The sequence below is a fragment of the Rattus norvegicus genome, chromosome 10, assembly GCF_021556685.1.
Source record: "Rattus norvegicus strain SHRSP/BbbUtx chromosome 10, alternate assembly SHRSP_T2T, whole genome shotgun sequence".
Classification (NCBI taxonomy): domain Eukaryota; kingdom Metazoa; phylum Chordata; class Mammalia; order Rodentia; family Muridae; genus Rattus; species Rattus norvegicus.
The window spans coordinates 26,723,910-26,740,590 of NC_141543.1; the positions used below are offsets into that span (position 1 = coordinate 26,723,910).

Genomic DNA, 16,681 nt, shown 5'->3' on the forward strand with positions numbered 1-16,681 from the left:
AGTCTCCCTGCCTCCTCTCCCCTCCCATTCCCCAATCTACCCTGAATCCTCAATCAATTAGTAAATAAATATTTATGGAGCCTCTAGCAGGTAATTGACATGAAATCATGTCATAATTTTATCACATTACATTCTCACTTATGAACTTAGAGTACCTCCCCACTGCCAAATTAATCAAATTAAACCTCCTGCCAGATTTCAAGACCATCTATCATCTGGTGGCATTCTATCTCCACTCCCCTTTTTAACTGGCCTCGTCAGTCAGTTGTCCACATGGCCACTCCTTCCTGACTAATTTTAGTCTCTCACCTTCCCCCGTTTTTGTGTTGCCGTCTGAAGGGCTTCTAGGTCGATTCCTGGTTTCACTTTATCTATTTTCCCAGGACTGAGCTAAACTGTGCCCTCTTCTGCCCAGTCATCCTCAGCTACAGGGGGTTTCTCCTCTTTTCTGGATTCTAACAGCCAAATTCCCAAATTCCAACTTTGTGTTTTCTCCCCTCTAATGACATTATGTACCAAGCAAAAATAATTTAAAAAGAAATCAATATCTGCTTTAAACTTTGCATTGGATAACTATGAGAACCACACCATCACTGTCACTGTCACCATTCCTTCTTGTTAAGTAAAACAAAACTCAGGGAATTCAATCTACTTTCCCATGAGCACTCAGTTAACTAGGGTTGAGGAACTTGCTTATGCAAATTCAGGTTTTCCTCATTGGAGGGCCCCATTACCCACGTGGGCCTCACAGTGAGAACTGAGAAGGTTTCCAGGCAAACAAGGGTCCTTGGTGGTGGAAAGAAGAACTCCCCATTGGTGTGTGAAAAAGAAAGGCTTTCTCAGCTTGATAATCCACCCTCCTTACCATAGGTATTCCTAAACCCTTCTGAAACCTCAAATGGCACTCATTTTGGGGACCCCAGAACCTCTTTGGTCCGATGGCTTGCATAGTTTCTCCAGGAACCCTGTCGGTCCGGAAGCCCGGAGAAAAGGGTGCATTTTCAGACACTGACCTCGGAAAGCTCAGACGCAAGGTTGTTTTGCTTGAAACCGAAAGTGAAAACTTCCTATGACATTTAAAACATCCCTACGACAGGGCCTTTGTGAGCCGGTGTGGGCAAACCCACGCCGGTCCTGAGAAGTATCGCCGACCATTCTGCTGTCTGACTCACACATTTCAGCAGGCACCCGGGTGGAACCAGCTCAGATTGCAGCTCATTAGCGCGGCCGAATAGGAGTTTAAGGGAAAGTGTGTGGTAAACAATGGTAATCCCCGACTAAAGCAGGAGAGAGCGACCTTTTTCTCCTCCCTAAAACAAATCGCTGTTCTTGGGCAGCACGGCACCCCTTTTACTATTACTGGTTAATACGACCGCAGGCGGAGGATGCAGCTGAGGCCCCGCTGAACAGGTTCCACAGTCAGGCCGAACATAATCCCTCATGTAATGAAAAACCTATTTCTATTTCTGAGCCCTCACTACTCTTCATACTGAAGAGCCTTGTGCCTGTCACACATTTATTGAAGCTTATTACTCATCTAGGCAGCGGGGCCCAGTTAGTATTTGGAATTATATTTTAAATCACAATTTTTCTATTATTTATTTTAGGATTCCAAGGCTGCGGTGAAAGCATGTCAGTGTTATTCTTGATGTGCATTCAAAGGCATTAAAGCCTCAAGTCGAAATTCTTTGCTACCTGGAGAATCTTTATGCACAAGTGGAAACCCTTCCATCAAGACACCATGGCGACCCTCCCACAGACTTTTCTGTGATGGTGCAGTGGAGATTGGGAGGATCTGGATCGACTTAATCCTTGCTGGCCATGGGCTTTAACCCTCACCTCAGCATGCATACCCCCCTCTCTATCCCCCGGGTTTCTGAAGATAAATGGGCAGAATCTTTTAGGGTGCCAAGGACAGGACTGCGAACAGATGGACTAAAACCATGGCCTCATCTTCCAGCGGAAAAATAAGAGCCGGCTTCATCTCAGTCAAAGGATTTTCTGAACTGACCATGAAGTAAGCGTCCCTTTATCTGCAAGGCTACTGGTGAACATGTGGTTCTTTCTTGTTCTATGGAACCAATGGAAATTACTGCTTCCCTACGTCTGCACTTGGTTCTTCCTGTTTGCCTATTTCTATGGAAAAATATGTATGCATACATATATTTACACATATGTTTGTACATGTATATACATATATGTATCTGTATATGTACATAACTATACAATCATATATTACACACACACACATTCTGACTACACAAAGCACACTCTTTCACATCATCTTCCCCTTCTTCTGAATCCTGCTTTTTCTCACTATACTTTCTTCTCATTTGCATATAAAACATTCCCCTCCATGAGGGCCTGTACCCCCTTGGCCCATCATTAGACTGAAATATCGGCCCAGACTTGACGGCATTCCTCACAGAAGACAAGAACCCTTTCCGTGTTTCTTCGGTTCACGCCTAGCTTCTCTTCCTCTGTCTTTACATTTTCACCAACAGACTCCCACACAAGCTCTTCCAACAAAATGCTTGCTGTGTAATACCCTTCCTGGTGAGTGAGTTTCGAAATGTGAGATGCTACAGGCTTAGAGCCAATTCCATCCACTCTGGTACTTCCCCAGTTTGTGGGTTCTCTCTCCCTCCCCCCCCTCTCTAATTTGGATATCACATGAGAGTCACAGGCAAAGTAAAAATTGGGGAAGGTGGGTAAAGTGTGGTAGCAGGCAATGTATGCCAAAGAAAGAATTCCAAAGGGTATAGGTAAAACTGACAAGGGGACATTGGCTTCTGTGTGAGCTCAGGCTTTTGTTGTTGTTGTTTGTGGTGTCTTTTTGTTGGTTTTTGTTTTTCCCATGCTGTGACAGAGCTCTCCCTTGGCTTGGCACACTGCTGTTTAATAAATCCCACAGTCATAAAAACACATCAGACAATTTTTCTTCCTTCAAGGCAAATCTAATCTGGGCTCTTTCTTTGGTCCCACTCTCCCATTTCCCTCTGACATTAAAACAAGCCATCAGTGTTTCATTACAATACAACTATCATCTCTGTGTGGTCAGCCGACCTTTCCGGGAGGCTTAACTCCTGTCAGTTTTGAAGAGAAGAATAAAACACCATGCAGTCAGCAGGCACATCCTCACAAAAGAAATGAAGACATTTCTTCCAAGACAGGGTCAGGACCATAGGGCCTTAGGCAGTACCTTTACCCCAGTGACTGTAGGGAGAAAGAAGGTTGGGGTGGGAGCCGGAGGCTGAGAGAAAGCCACAGCTCAAAAGAGCAGTAGATTTTTAAAAAGCCCCAAATGAAATTAACTCCATGGTCTCTTCTTACTCTGTATATTACTTTCAAAAATTAAATATGACAGAAAGGATGAATGTGGACTTTGCTCAAAGATGGTTAATGGTGCAGTGTTTGGGACAGGGGACGGGACAGAGGAGGCAGTACCATCTCTATCTGTTCCGATGCCAACAAACACTGAGAGGGATGGAACAGATGCAAGCAGGACAGGAAGCTGCTCCCCAGAAGCCACACCAAATTTCCCAGTTAAAGGTTTCATGAAATGTGCACATGGAGGGGACACAGGGGAAGAAAGAGATAGTGGGAATGGGAATATTTTGGAGGAAGAAGTTGTGGGGTTTCACAGCATACCAAGGTAGCTGTAATTTGTAACGATTTATAGGATACTTAGTAAAGAACCAGAAAAGAGGTGCGTGAGGGCCCCCAACATTCCCATAAAAGAATGATAAATGTTTAAGGAGGGAAATGAGAACTGTGCCCATTTGATAATTTCTTAGTGTATACACTGAATTCACTCCATCCCATGAACTCACATAATCCTTTATGGGTCTACCAAACCCACATAAATTAAAAAATAAGTTTCTGAACGTTGAGGACAGGGTTTGTCAGAGCTGTGAAGGCAGCGTGAACTGGAGTGAGCCTGTTTACCTGGGCCAGATAGAGACACTCATCTCCCCTCTTTTCTCCATTAATGTCCTCAGCCTCTTGCTATATCATGACCAAGCAGTGAGGAGCTGTCAGTGTGGTCCAGTTAGGATAAAAAGACCTGCTTAAGCAATGGCAGTTCCTTCATTCCCTGCATTGCATTGGGAGGCTATGTTGAAGGGCGACTTTCAGTGAGTCTAGTAGACATTCATTTAGTGCCGCGGAGATAAGCAAAGTGAGGCAAAGAAAGGACCTGGTCTAGAATGGTTCTCCTCCAGCTCTTGTTGACATTTGAATAGGGTTGTAGACACTTGGGGATGTGGTCACGTGATTACAAAGTATAAATACGCCTACTGTCTGGCTTCACAGGGACATCCTAAGACACCGGATCTGAAGGTGAATGTGATTTGGGAACCCCCAACCTTTCGGTGCTCCCCTAGGGACTAAGAGTCATATCGGTTCTTTCTTTCCTTTGCATCATTCTCAGTAGCGAGGGCTGTAGCTGAATTACATAGATATCAATTAGACCCAGTGGAAGATAAACCACCCTCAGTGCAAAACGGTTTTGCAGGATGAGTTATTCTTCAGAGTCCCCTTCATAATATATTTGAAATATAGATTGATGGTCGGCATTACACACATTACTCTCATCTATTAGGCAAGAGCCTGCCGTGTCTATAAACTCAATTTCCTCCAGCATGGTAGCTTTCTGGGTTATTTGGATAAATGTGATGCTGTCCACTATTGTTTATCTCAGTAGTTCATGAGGGAGCCAAAAACTTAATGGTGTCAGATGAGGGGGCGGAACATCACCTCTGTTCTCAATGGCTGCTTTTCTTCTCGGCACATTGGTTGGATGACCGATTTAAGGCATTGTGAGGAGTATTACAGGTAATCTGGTAGGCTGGGAGCCAGTCCTCTATACTCTTCTAGTTTCTCCATATTTTACCGTCCTTGATCTAGAATTTCATAGTCTTCATTGTTGACTTAATGCTTCTAATTAGTTCTATTCAGAGTCCATGCATTTTTCCTTTGGTTCTTAAACTTCTCCCATCATCCTCTTTGATATGAGTCCCCCCCTTTTTTTTTTGGCTCTGGACTTTGTACTTCTGATGTCTCAAGAAGTGAAAGATAACTAGAGGCCAGGTTTTTGTTTGTTTGGATGATTTAAAAATTTAAAATTTGGAAGGGAGGTGACAACGTTGTCATTCGATAACAGACTAGACAGAAAGAGACACAAATGTCCTCACTTTCAGTGCAATCCACCTTTCAGGGAAAGAAAACAGATGATGATGGACCATTGACTCATACCAATAAGTTAATAAAAAGCTTTTTAGTACAGCTTCTGTCCCCTGACGTTCCTGAGAAATAGGAAACCCACGCCTTTTATCACTGTTATGTGCCTGATTAACATTAGACTTCCAGTCACTTATGCAAAACATAACTTACCCCAGGCCTTTTAAACCTTCCTATTAACTGTACACTTTTATGGGGTTGCTTGTGATGAACAGAGAAAAGTCAAATAAAAATGTCCCTGATTCTGGGATTGGTCAGCAGATTCCTGAACACTGCATTACCAATCAATCACTTGGCAAAATAAAATTTCATGATCAATGGAAAGGCCACAAACTCACAAACGTAAGTCTATAGACATGCTCCTAATAAATTTTAGATTAACATAAATTAGTAATACATAATATTAGCATACAACATTATAAGATTTCTTCTCCCCTTTGGAAAGAGAGTAACCCCACAATTCTCTCGAGATTCAGGAAGTCTGGAAGTCTTGTTATTAAAAGAAAATTTAAATACACATACTCTAAATTTAGCTAATTCCCCCCAGAAGTCTATGGTGATAAAATTTAGGACATAAAGTAGCTTTAAAACCAGTTTTTTTTAAATGCATCTAATTCCCAGGCACTTCCGAACTTCCTGGAAGGATTTCAATGCGTTTATTGGGGCCTGAAGAACAGGAGGCGATGGGCTTGCTTGCCACTCCCTTCTCTCTGGGGAACAGAAGCCCGTCTAATCTAAACTTCATTAAGGTGACTTTAAAGCGCTTATGGTGTAATATAAGTCAGCAAACGGAGAGAATTGCATCATGGCCGCCCAGGCAAAAGTAAGGTAATATGTCCTTCTTTTCTAAAGATCGCAGTCCCCAGGGGAGAGGCAAACGTGTTTGCACAAATCTTCCCACAAATGACCTAACTTGACTGAAAACCCAGCCCAAGGGAAGGGCCTTCCCTAGCAGCTGTGAAGAAAACCATGATGAAAAGACTTGCAAAGACAGGGGCAAAGTTCCCCCTCCCTTCTTACCCATACCTTTGTTTTTGAGCAGCAAAAAGCTTTTGAAATACGCTGCATGTTCCATTTTTTATAAATTTCTCTCTGGTTATAAGAGAGGAGGATAGGATTTTTTTTTCCTGTCCCCTCCCACCCAAAATTTTTTAATACCAATTCATAACCAGGCTGTTAAAGCTTTCTGATACGTCTTAATATTTACTTGAGGCCAAAAAGTTGGTGATATAAAAAATAAAATTAGCAGCCCGTGTAATGCACTCTCCTCTTTTTACGGGAGGTACTAAGTGTATTAATATAGTTGATGGGCTGTTTGTTCCTAATACGGAGGCTCTTGCAATGAGATATCAATCTATGGAATGATTTGTTTGATAAGAGGGCTCCGGTGCAATCTCTTCCTATTTGCTCATCACAATCAAAATATGAATTTTAAGGTAATAGAATTTCCCCTGGCAGACATGAGAAGTCTGCTTTAAGGTGACCTTAAGAGAAATACATATGTTTGGGGAGTTGGCTTTGGGTCAGATCTCTGTCTTATGAGGGAGGCTACATAGCCGAGCAGGGCATCTCAGTGCACAAAGGACTGTATATGGGTCGTGTGCACAGGCCCAACTCGCCATATAATAGTTCTTTTCTCTATCTGGTGCCTCATCGCGACTGCTCTCATTCCTCTACGCATCCTCATTTAGGGGGCAACAGCAAACAGACTTTCAGATTAATGCTGTTATTTGCTCCCTCACCTTGAACTCCTGCTGAATTCTGCTCTGCCTTTGTAGTGTGAATGCCAAACAGTGGCTATCTGCCAGACAGAAACACTTCCTAGCTTCACGGAGGCGGCCGTGCTCTCCCTCGCAGTGAGGCTCAGACTTCTGGATGAAAGCTTCCAGAAGTACAGCTTTCAACGGCCTCCCCAACGTCCCCGTTGCCTAAATGCTAACATGAAATGCATTTTGGGACCGCCACGATGGCTGTTACAATGTCAGGAAGCCAGAAACCTTTCACATGAACAGGACAGGCGAAACCAGGGATTAGGGATTTGGGGTACTTGGAAAGGAGTTGCCACAAATGATCCAGTTCCGATCTAATCCTGAGCAGAACTCATTAATTCGACAAATATTTGATTGCCTTTTACAAGCAAGGCAGGGCTAGCCCACCGCTGTGGGATCTATGGGCTCCCAAGCCTAGTTTATCCTTACTAGACTTGGCCTACAGAGTAAGAACTAATACAGTAGTTACAATAGCCGCATAGCTGAGCCTCCAGTGTGTGCCAGGGCCTCACGTGGCAACCATTAAGATTTGGATCATCTCTCATGTTTCTGAATGTCTGGAATCAGACAGTATCTTCCGGCTGATGTTTTAAGTTATTGGGACCTGTTCGCTCATTGTTACCAGGTGGTCTGTGTTTCTGTCTTCCCAAACATACAAAGTAAAGACGAAGGCAAAGAAACTGAGTCAGTTGAACGGACCTTCTACCCTCAGGGAGGCATAGCCCACTGGGACACAACTGACCGTGTGTGTGCTAGATTGACAGAGTGATCCTATAGGTGCCAATCATTTCAGTTAATGCTTGAAGCATCTTTGAAAGAAAGATGTGTCTTATTTTTTAAGAGAGAGAGAGAGAGAGTGTGTGTGTGTGTGTGTGTGTGTGTGTGTGTGTGTGTGTGTGTGCATGTAGGTAGGTATGTGCATGTGTGTACAGCTTCCTGAAGAGTTCAGATCCTCTGGATTTGGAGTTACACATAAGTCTCTACTCCCTGGCATGGGTGCTGAGAACCAAACCTGGGTCCTTTGTAAAACTAGCACATGCTCTTAACTGCTGAGGTCTCTCTCCGTCTCAGCTTGAAGCATCTCTTCGTAAACAGATGTTATGTTTCTGTTTGGTTGGAGGAGAAACTAAGGGCCAGGAATACCAAACCGCATGGGCATAGACAGTCACGTGGTTGTATGCAGAGCACAGGGTACGTATTCCATACCTGGCCTCTCTGACGCATCTTCTGTCACGTCATCTGCTGTGTGGTAACCGCAGTAGGACAATGACTTCTACAATGATGCTACAGACTGGATACAGAAGGAAAGGACACTTATGGTGGACGTATTAAGAACTGGGCCCAGTGACTGGGGAAAGGAAGAAATAGACAAGGCTGAAGAAATGAGGGATTCAAAAGCTCGCCGTGGAGAGTCTGTGGGCCTGGCTACCACAGGAAGAGAGGCCCAGGACATGCTCCGAGGTAGAGCATTTGCCTACCACATGGTTGATCCCCAGCATCACGGGAAACATTTTTTAAAAGCCTTTTGTGAGTTGTAGATGTGATGGTTGCTGGCAGTTTTAACTGCCTCAGAGACAGTGAGAAGGGCCGCAACTTGGAGATGACAGGAGATGAAGCGTGGTCAGCCAATCAACATGTCTTTGTAGGGACTGAACCCTGGCCCAGAAGGTGACACTAGTATTGGTCCCCTGTAATCCTTGTAGGACAGACTTTCAGTTGTGTCTGTCCCTCCCTGGTTTTGCTTGAGCACACTGTACAAAGTCAGAGCTGGCTTTTCTCTTTTGCTCTCATTCTTACCCAACAAGGCGGAAATGGCAAGCGTTGGCCACTCCTTGGACTTTGGGCAGGGATCTTGGGAGGACAGCAAGGCAGGGTTGGCATCGCTACTGACCATGCAGAAGAGTCTGGGCGCAGGCCCTTGAAACTGCATGCGCGTGTTCTTAAAGAAGCCACTCCCTTTTCAGAAGCAGAACTCACTTATGCCCAATGTCAAACATGAGGTACAAACGTTACATGTGGCTGCGGTGATAGAGGCCCAGCTAATGAATGACTTAATTTTCTTCCTGTAAATTGACAGGCCCTCTGAAATCAGGAGTACAGCTATGAAATGACAATCCCACTGCCAAAGACTCGCTGGCGTGTAAGCGCTGACAGGACTTTATTATCCGGTTAAGAGCACATTAGCATATCTATTAGATGAACCCTCGGCTATACAATCGGAACAGATAATGCCTAACTGGGTCCCCTGACTTATTTGTGAGCAGCTCTTCCTTCTTTTGGACCATCTGGGGACAGGGGGTTAGATGGAAATGCTATTTGTTGGACCGCTCAGATTTAATACTTGGCATTCTGCCACTTGGATAACAGGAGGCAACCTCGTGACTTGCAAGTCACGCAGGTGAGGCTCTCCCCTCTCTCCAGATAGCCCAGGAGCCACGGGTGTGAGCGAGGGGGCCGGGCAACTTTCCTAAACCCCATGCATCCTCACAAAGGCTGCCAGGCGAGCGTCGGATTCTCGTCACTTGCTGTCGTGTTCTTTATGTTTTTCCAAAACCTGTTCTACTTTTTGAGATGAGAGAGTACACAAAATAGCAGCCTGAGAAAGCAGGCTTCATCAGTGTGAGTCTCAACATATCAATTTTCAAGTGTGGCAACTTTAAACACACGGTAGGCTTTTAGTTTCCATAGAAAATAATCTCTCATTGTTTTCAAAAGAAACTGAAAGCACCCCAAATTACCACACTTTTAACATCCTGACATGTTGATGGCCCGCGTGCTTTGCAGATCAAAGTTAGAGTGGCAGAAGACAGAGCACTGAGGTGCTTAACGCACAGCATTTCATATTTAGTAGGGATTATGGCAGTGAACAAGACAAGGTGACTTTCTAATATCATTCATATATATATATATAATTTTGGCAGCGATCTGAGGAGCTAAAGACTAATTTAAGATGACATATAAGCTCCTATCTTTTACTCTATGACTTCCCTTCCTGGTCCCGTGGAGCGGCGGCTGAAAGACCGAGAAGGGTTAAGTATGCTCTGTAAGTCAAGGATGACAGATTGAGCTGTGTCATGAGGAGTCACTGAGTGGACCCTTAGTTTAGAATTTCTAAGATCGTGTGGACTTAACAGTAGAGTCACATGTCAGAAGTATTCTTCCTCCCTTGATATGGAGAGCTTCTGTGCAGTTTAAGGAGAGGAGACCTCATCCAATGTCGGCCTGAGTCAAAAAGGTGGTGATATCAGTCGACAGCCCAGTATTATTATTGTTCTGTTGGAAAACCTGTAGGAACTAAGTTATTGGATGATGTCTTAAAACAGCCAATGAATTTGTAAAAGAGCGAGGTGTCTTAGTTAGGGTTGTGACGAGACACCGTGACCACAGCAACTCTTACACAGGAAAACGTCGCAGTGGGGCTGGCTTATGGTTTCAGAGGTCGAGTCCATTATCATCAATGTGGGAAGCCTGGCGGTGCACAGGAAGACATGGTACTGGAGGACAAGCTGAGAATTCTCTACCCAGATCAGCAGGCAGCAGAAAGAGAATGTCACACTGGGCGTGACATGAGCATCTGAGACCTCAAAGGCTATCCACGGGGACACATTTCCTCCAAAAGTCCATGGCTACTAAATGTTATTCCCTGTGGATCTATGGCGACCATTTTCATTCAAACCCCCACATGCAGGGTGAGGGATTATGTAGCAAAATGGGACGTAGTTTTCCCCTGATGTGGTCTTCCTTCTGTGGGCTGAAGTACCATTTCAAAAGTCCGGTTAGAAGCCGGATTTTTAGGATGAAACTGTCTTTAGGAGGTTTTTTTTTTAAAAAATGTTGCTTTCCTTGTGTTTTGTCTGGAGCCAGGAATCCAGATAGAGTTATTCATTATGGATTAGGATATCAGCATCTGAACGTGGCAGTCACAGGTTCCATTTATGGTAGACTCATGGCTGAACTCTCGCTAGTCAGAAAGCAATGGAGTTTTACCCAGCAAAGATGTGATTAGTAAATGAATGGGAAAGGATTTGAATTGCCTGACAGATTCTGGCCTTTGGGTCAAATCTACTGCTTCTCTGTGTCTGGCACACGACCTAAAGAGCTGTTTTTTATGATTAAAAAAAAATCTGAAGAATGGTATTTCATGACCCATGGAAATGCTATGATGCCTAGTTAGGTTTGTGGACACACTCTCCGATGACCATCTGAGTCACAATGGGTGAGACCGGCAGGACCCAAAATATACACCATTGTCTCTCTATGGGAAAGTTTGCTGACCTCCACAACAAGAGACAGGAGGATAGGGAACAAGGCTGGGAGGTGGGGGTACAGTTTCTGCCCACCGTGTTAGTAGAGGATTCTAGAATCAAAACCAACCAATATTCCCTGTTAATAAGGATAGAACTAGGTAAGAGGAGTTGATGCCACCAGAGGTTTCATTTGGGATTTGAGAAGCTGGCTGACTGCAATCCTGGGGAGCTGTGGGAAAGACAGGGTGCCTATAAGGAGACCAAGGGAACGAGGTGTGAAAGACTATGGCTGCAGTTAGTCAGACACACGACTAGTCTCAGAGCAGTGTCTACCAAGTGAGTTTAAATTTCCTCTTCTACTCCAGAGAATGTGGGTGACTGGGCCATGTGACTTAAAAGGAGTCATGATATAATTTTATATAGAAGTTCTTTTTGTCAGGAATGCTAGTTTGTAGCAGAATGAAGCTTCTAACCAGCTCTTGTTGTAATATATATATATATATATATATATATATATATATATATATTCGGAAGATGAAACATAGGGATATAGAGAAACTTCTGACATTGTAGGCAATGAAAACACTTGGGCTACCCAAAGAAGAAAGTCATCTCCCATGAATGCAGCTACCTTGCTCTCCCCAGTCAAGCTCTCCTAGATAAGGATTGGTTTGGTCCAGGGGATGAGTGATCCACAGAGTGGTCTCAGGATGGCTCCGGTTGCTTTTCAGAGTAATTTCTTCCAGGGTGTTTTTACCAATGCGGGGAATATGGCCCAGTGAGGACTGGATGGAAGAACGTTTCGTGGAAGTTCTCTTACCCTGGCTGCATGAGCAGGCACTGGGGGAATCTTTCCTGAGTCAGTGAACGGCCATGTCTTCCAATTTGCACAAGGGCTGGCTGGCATTCTGGTTTTTATACACCTACCCACATGCCCGGCTATACGGAAGAACTAGTCACAGGGTGAAAGCTATTCCAAATTGCTCGCTTCTGGAAAGGCTTCTCCCCACGGGTTTGAACATGCAAGAAAGATAATTTGACCTATTTGTCACAGTGCCTGCCAGGCCTGAACCCGCTGCTGGCCCATAAATGTCCTGGAGCTGATGCTTCAATTTCAGGACCTGTCATGTTCTCGTGGAATGGGGAGTTGCGTGTGAACCAGAATGGACTGAGGTCCTGCATGTGCCAGTCTCTTTAACAGGGGCCCTGGGACTTTAGGTTCCACGTCTGTCCTTCCCTGATGGCTTGTTTTAGGTTGGTACAATGAGTGCCTGTGCCCCGCAACACTCTTCTCTGTGTTTGGCATGCAGTGTTTATGCCCCTGCAGCTTTGTAATTAATAATATACTGCTTTTCATCTTCAAAGTGATTTATACACATTAATTAATCCTCACTGTACTTCAGAGATTCTGTGCGTAAATAACCATGTCGCCCTCACGCTGTACTTAGGAAGCCAAGGCTCAGAAGGCAAACGGTTCTCTGTGGAGAAATGCATTGCCGGGTCCAATGTCAGCACTTAGGATCAGGACCTCTCCCTGAGCCTGCAGATCTCTGGCCGTCTCTGGGAGGAGCTGATGGTACTGTGTGGCTCCGCCTTTACCGTCATCACTGCTGGGCAAACCGGCCTGTTACATCACTCGATTGGAGTCATAAACTACTTCCCAATACTCCAGGGTCAAAGCATAATCTTACCTGAAGCATCCGAAATAGGAAATGATGGATTATAAACTGATAAACCACAGGAAGACGCTCAGGCCCATCTTCCAGTAGCCTCCAGACTAAGGATAAATAACGTTTCCTAATCCATCATTTACAAGTTACACACCCGATTAAAACATTAAACTCTCCCTACACAGTCGCCCGTTTACGCGATCGCCCTTACAGAAAAGCTATTATATTTTAACTATCAAGTTCAATAAATCAGGCTCTCGCCATCCGTCTCTCCCCTGCAAGGGGTGCAGAAGACACACTAGGGACACCATTGGCACAGACAGGCAGTGCCTCAATTTCTATATCTGGGCTCTCCATGATGCCCACTGGCCCAGTAGAACACGAAGCCCTAGAAGTCAGCACAGGGACCCTTTTTGAAGTTTCTGACACAAAACCAAATCATGCAAAGACCCTAAAGGCACATTCAACTTGCTTCCACTGAGCCCCTGAAACAGCCACCTGGGGACTCACACAGAATTCCCTCTAATAACACGAAGATCTCCGTTAGGGGTTCGGGGTGGGGTGTGGGTAGGGGTGGAGTTCAAGTCCACCCATTGCTGTATCCTTTATCAAGAGGTGAGAAGCAGACAGGACTTGGAATTAGGGACGTTGAGTGTCAGGCCTCAGTTCCCACTGTGCCCAGAGGGTTAGAGAGTGCAAAATGCTTTGCGGAAACCCAAGACCAGCACGGCTCCTTCCCTTTCCCCAGAGTGTCAGCATCCTCGGTTTTAGAGGCCATTATTGATGATACATGCAGCTGATAAGGAATATGTCAATGTTTCTTTTTCTATAGTAAGACAAGCGTGGTTATACTGTAGAAGACATTGAAGAGTATATATATTGATTTTTGGCTACCTTGGGCAAGGCCCCAAACTTCTAGCGGCATACCATTTTACTTCTGTGCCATCAGGTGGGCTGGTCAAATGCCCTGGGAAGTACTGCACCTGCCTGTTCTCTGGCAGGCATCATGCCAGAGGGATGAGATTCATGTAGGGGCCCCACTGCTGAGTGAGAAAGGAGGGCCGATACGGAGAGAAAGACCAGCCTAGACAGCACCAGAATCGCCCTGTCTTCTCCTAAATGGGAGGAGATTTTTTTCCCTGCATGTTTGGAGCTGTTTTGCAGTCAGTCTCCTTTAGCTGGTGTTTTATAGGTTTGCTTTGCAACATGGCACAGCTAAACCAGGGAGATCTGTCAGAGCTGCTGCCCTAAAAGCAAGCCAGAACCATCAAGTGTTTCAAATAAACTTTAACAAACACCACCATGGCCTCTGCCTGGGCCAGGAGATCTGCCATTGGCAAGCTTAGCTGACAGAGCAGCAGCGAATGGGGCTCTCTGTCAGGAACTGTGAGCAGGCTTTGTGTCCAGCCCAGGATGCTCATCTGCGCGGGGCGCCCTGCCTCTGAGCTCCCAGACATCTGCTGTTTTTCATGGTTACGTGATGGCACCTCCTGGACACAAACGAACATCCATGAAACACGTAGGAAGGTACCCCAACAGCTTCCCCATTTGCTACCCTTCCCCACACTCAGTCAGAGGGGTGCATGGTGCTGCAAGACATGGACTCTATTGAAATTCAATGCCACACAGTGGGGTGAGAACCGAAGCCAGGCAGAGGTAAAGAAAGGAAGCTGGGGCAAGGCCAACAGTGTGTGAGTGTTTGAGTCTAGATGAAGATGGTGTTGTAGGCTCTGGCCTTTCAATCCCATTTCTGTTCCACAGCTCTGAAAATCAGTGAGCTGGTTTGGCTCTCTCCCTGGTCAAGATGTTCTGTGCACAAGGACACCTATCCTCTTGAGTTTCTAGAGAACCGACGCTGCGTGAATGTCAGCGCCCTGGTTTGCATTCAACACAGTGACAGAGAAATCTAGATGACGACTGTGGGAGTGGAGGCTGGGATTCTTGCAGGGAGGAAAATTCTCAGCTCCTCCCCAGGAGAAGACACAGCCAAGATGCATAACTTCACCTCTGATAAATGTCAGCTAGAGCCATGACTGGAATGGATTCCAGGAGGGGAAAGAAATCATCCCGTCCATCGCTCATGATTATGTGTTTTAAGAGCCAACAGGCAGATTGTACAGACTACAGAGGGCTTCAGAACTCACAAGTCCATGGCCTCTTCCCTGACCTTCTCACCACCAGGGTGGTAACCAAGGCGGCTTTCACTTACCTATGAAATAGGCCAGCAAAATGGCCAGAAGGAGGGCAGCGGCAATGGCAGACAGGGCGGCGCATTTCCAACTGCAGTATTTGGAGGGTTTCTTCAGCTTGAAGGCCTTCCTAGAGAATGTATTCCGTGGCAGCAGGCGGGGTGGTGGTGTATAAACGGTCCCTGAGGTCAAGGGGTATCCTGGAGAAGAGCTGCTGAACAGGGGTGTGCTTCCGGAGGACGTCTTGAAGAGGAAGTGCCTGGAAAAGAAGAGTGAAAGGGGTCAGCCTGACTGTGGTTGGATAAGGAGGAAGCTTAGCCGTCATTCTTTTTCTACCTCTCGTAGTTCTAGTAAAATGGGAGTTAACTAACCTTAACCTTGGAAGGCAGGAGGAGGTGTGTGTGTGTGTGTGTGTGTGTGTGTGTGTGTGTGTGTGTGAGAGAGAGAGAGAGAGAGAGAGAGAGAGAGAGAGAGAGAGAGAGAGAGATTGCTTTGGCTGGTTAATACACCTTACTTCCACAAGTTTGCCTAATTTTATACTTTCGCAGATGCTTCTAGATTCTACCTTCTAGAACAATCGGGCGAAGTGTTCAGAGCAAATCTGAGAAGTGAATTACTGTCACTCACTCTGAGATGATGACAGTGATGCCGGTGGTAAGTATTGTCACATATTAGCTATGTGCAATTGAAAGACACTTGAAATGTGTTGTCACTACCATTTACAAACTAAATGTTATAATATCCCTAATTTAGAGATGAAACATCAGATTGGGAGAAGTCGGGTAAGTGGCTAAGGATTTAAACCAGGAGCTCTGTGTTTTGATTAAAAAAAAAAAAAACAACTCTGCTATTAAATATTACCCCAGACTGCCCCTTTTTACTGCAATGCTTGAACATTTTCATCTCTCCTTCTACCAGCAGTCACCGTTAGTCCCTGCTCAGACTGCATTGTTAGGTCTTGTGGACATGGTGATTCTTTTAAAAACGTTTTTGCCCGTCAATTGTACGCGGTGTCCTTGGTACTCAGACCTACGATGTGATAACTATACAATAGATTGTGAAGTGTGAAAAAAAATACATGACTTCTCAGAGGATCGTTACTCCGAAGCTACTTCCCAGAGCGTCTGACAATAGATTATTTTCTTTCCTATATATGCCAAGGATAAGATTCGTGTATGATTGACTATACTTTCTTTAAAACAGTGACATGTCCAGGGGACAGAACTTATGGATGGCTAGTTAGACTTTAGAGTCTAGCTGCTTGAGGTCAGGGGCTGCATCTCACTTAGGACTAGTTCACCCTCACGTTTCTGGTCCCCGGTTAAGATCCCAACATGCAAGGGAGACTTTATTAAACAAATGCACACATGTGCACATGCGTGAGCTCTTGGAATCCCATTATTTTGTAGTGGCATTTGCAGCAATTCTAAAATGGAAAAACAAATATCAAGACAGGCATTTCCGCCCCCCTCACACTTTCAGTAGATGCATTTCTATGTTTTTTATTTTCTATGATACAGGTTTCCCTGTGTAGTCTTACACGCCCTCGACCTCACTCTGTAGAC

The 16,681-nt window shown here is 45.0% G+C and overlaps 1 protein-coding gene and 1 long non-coding RNA gene across 10 annotated transcripts in view; one reads left to right on the forward strand and one right to left on the reverse strand.

The window, feature by feature from the left end:
- Positions 1-16,681, reverse strand: part of Tenm2 (teneurin transmembrane protein 2) — a 1,226,262-nt gene that overhangs the window by 250,579 nt on the left and 959,002 nt on the right. For all 9 annotated transcript variants that reach the window (XM_087569430.1, XM_087569433.1, XM_087569431.1 and 6 more), the window contains 1 exon segment: positions 15,137-15,375. In XM_087569430.1, coding sequence (XP_087425556.1) covers positions 15,137-15,375 — 239 coding nt within the window.
- LOC108352204 (uncharacterized) lies at positions 776-2,925 on the forward strand. Its single transcript, XR_015631526.1, has 2 exons — positions 776-870; positions 1,608-2,925. It is a non-coding gene; the product is annotated as an uncharacterized LOC108352204 (long non-coding RNA).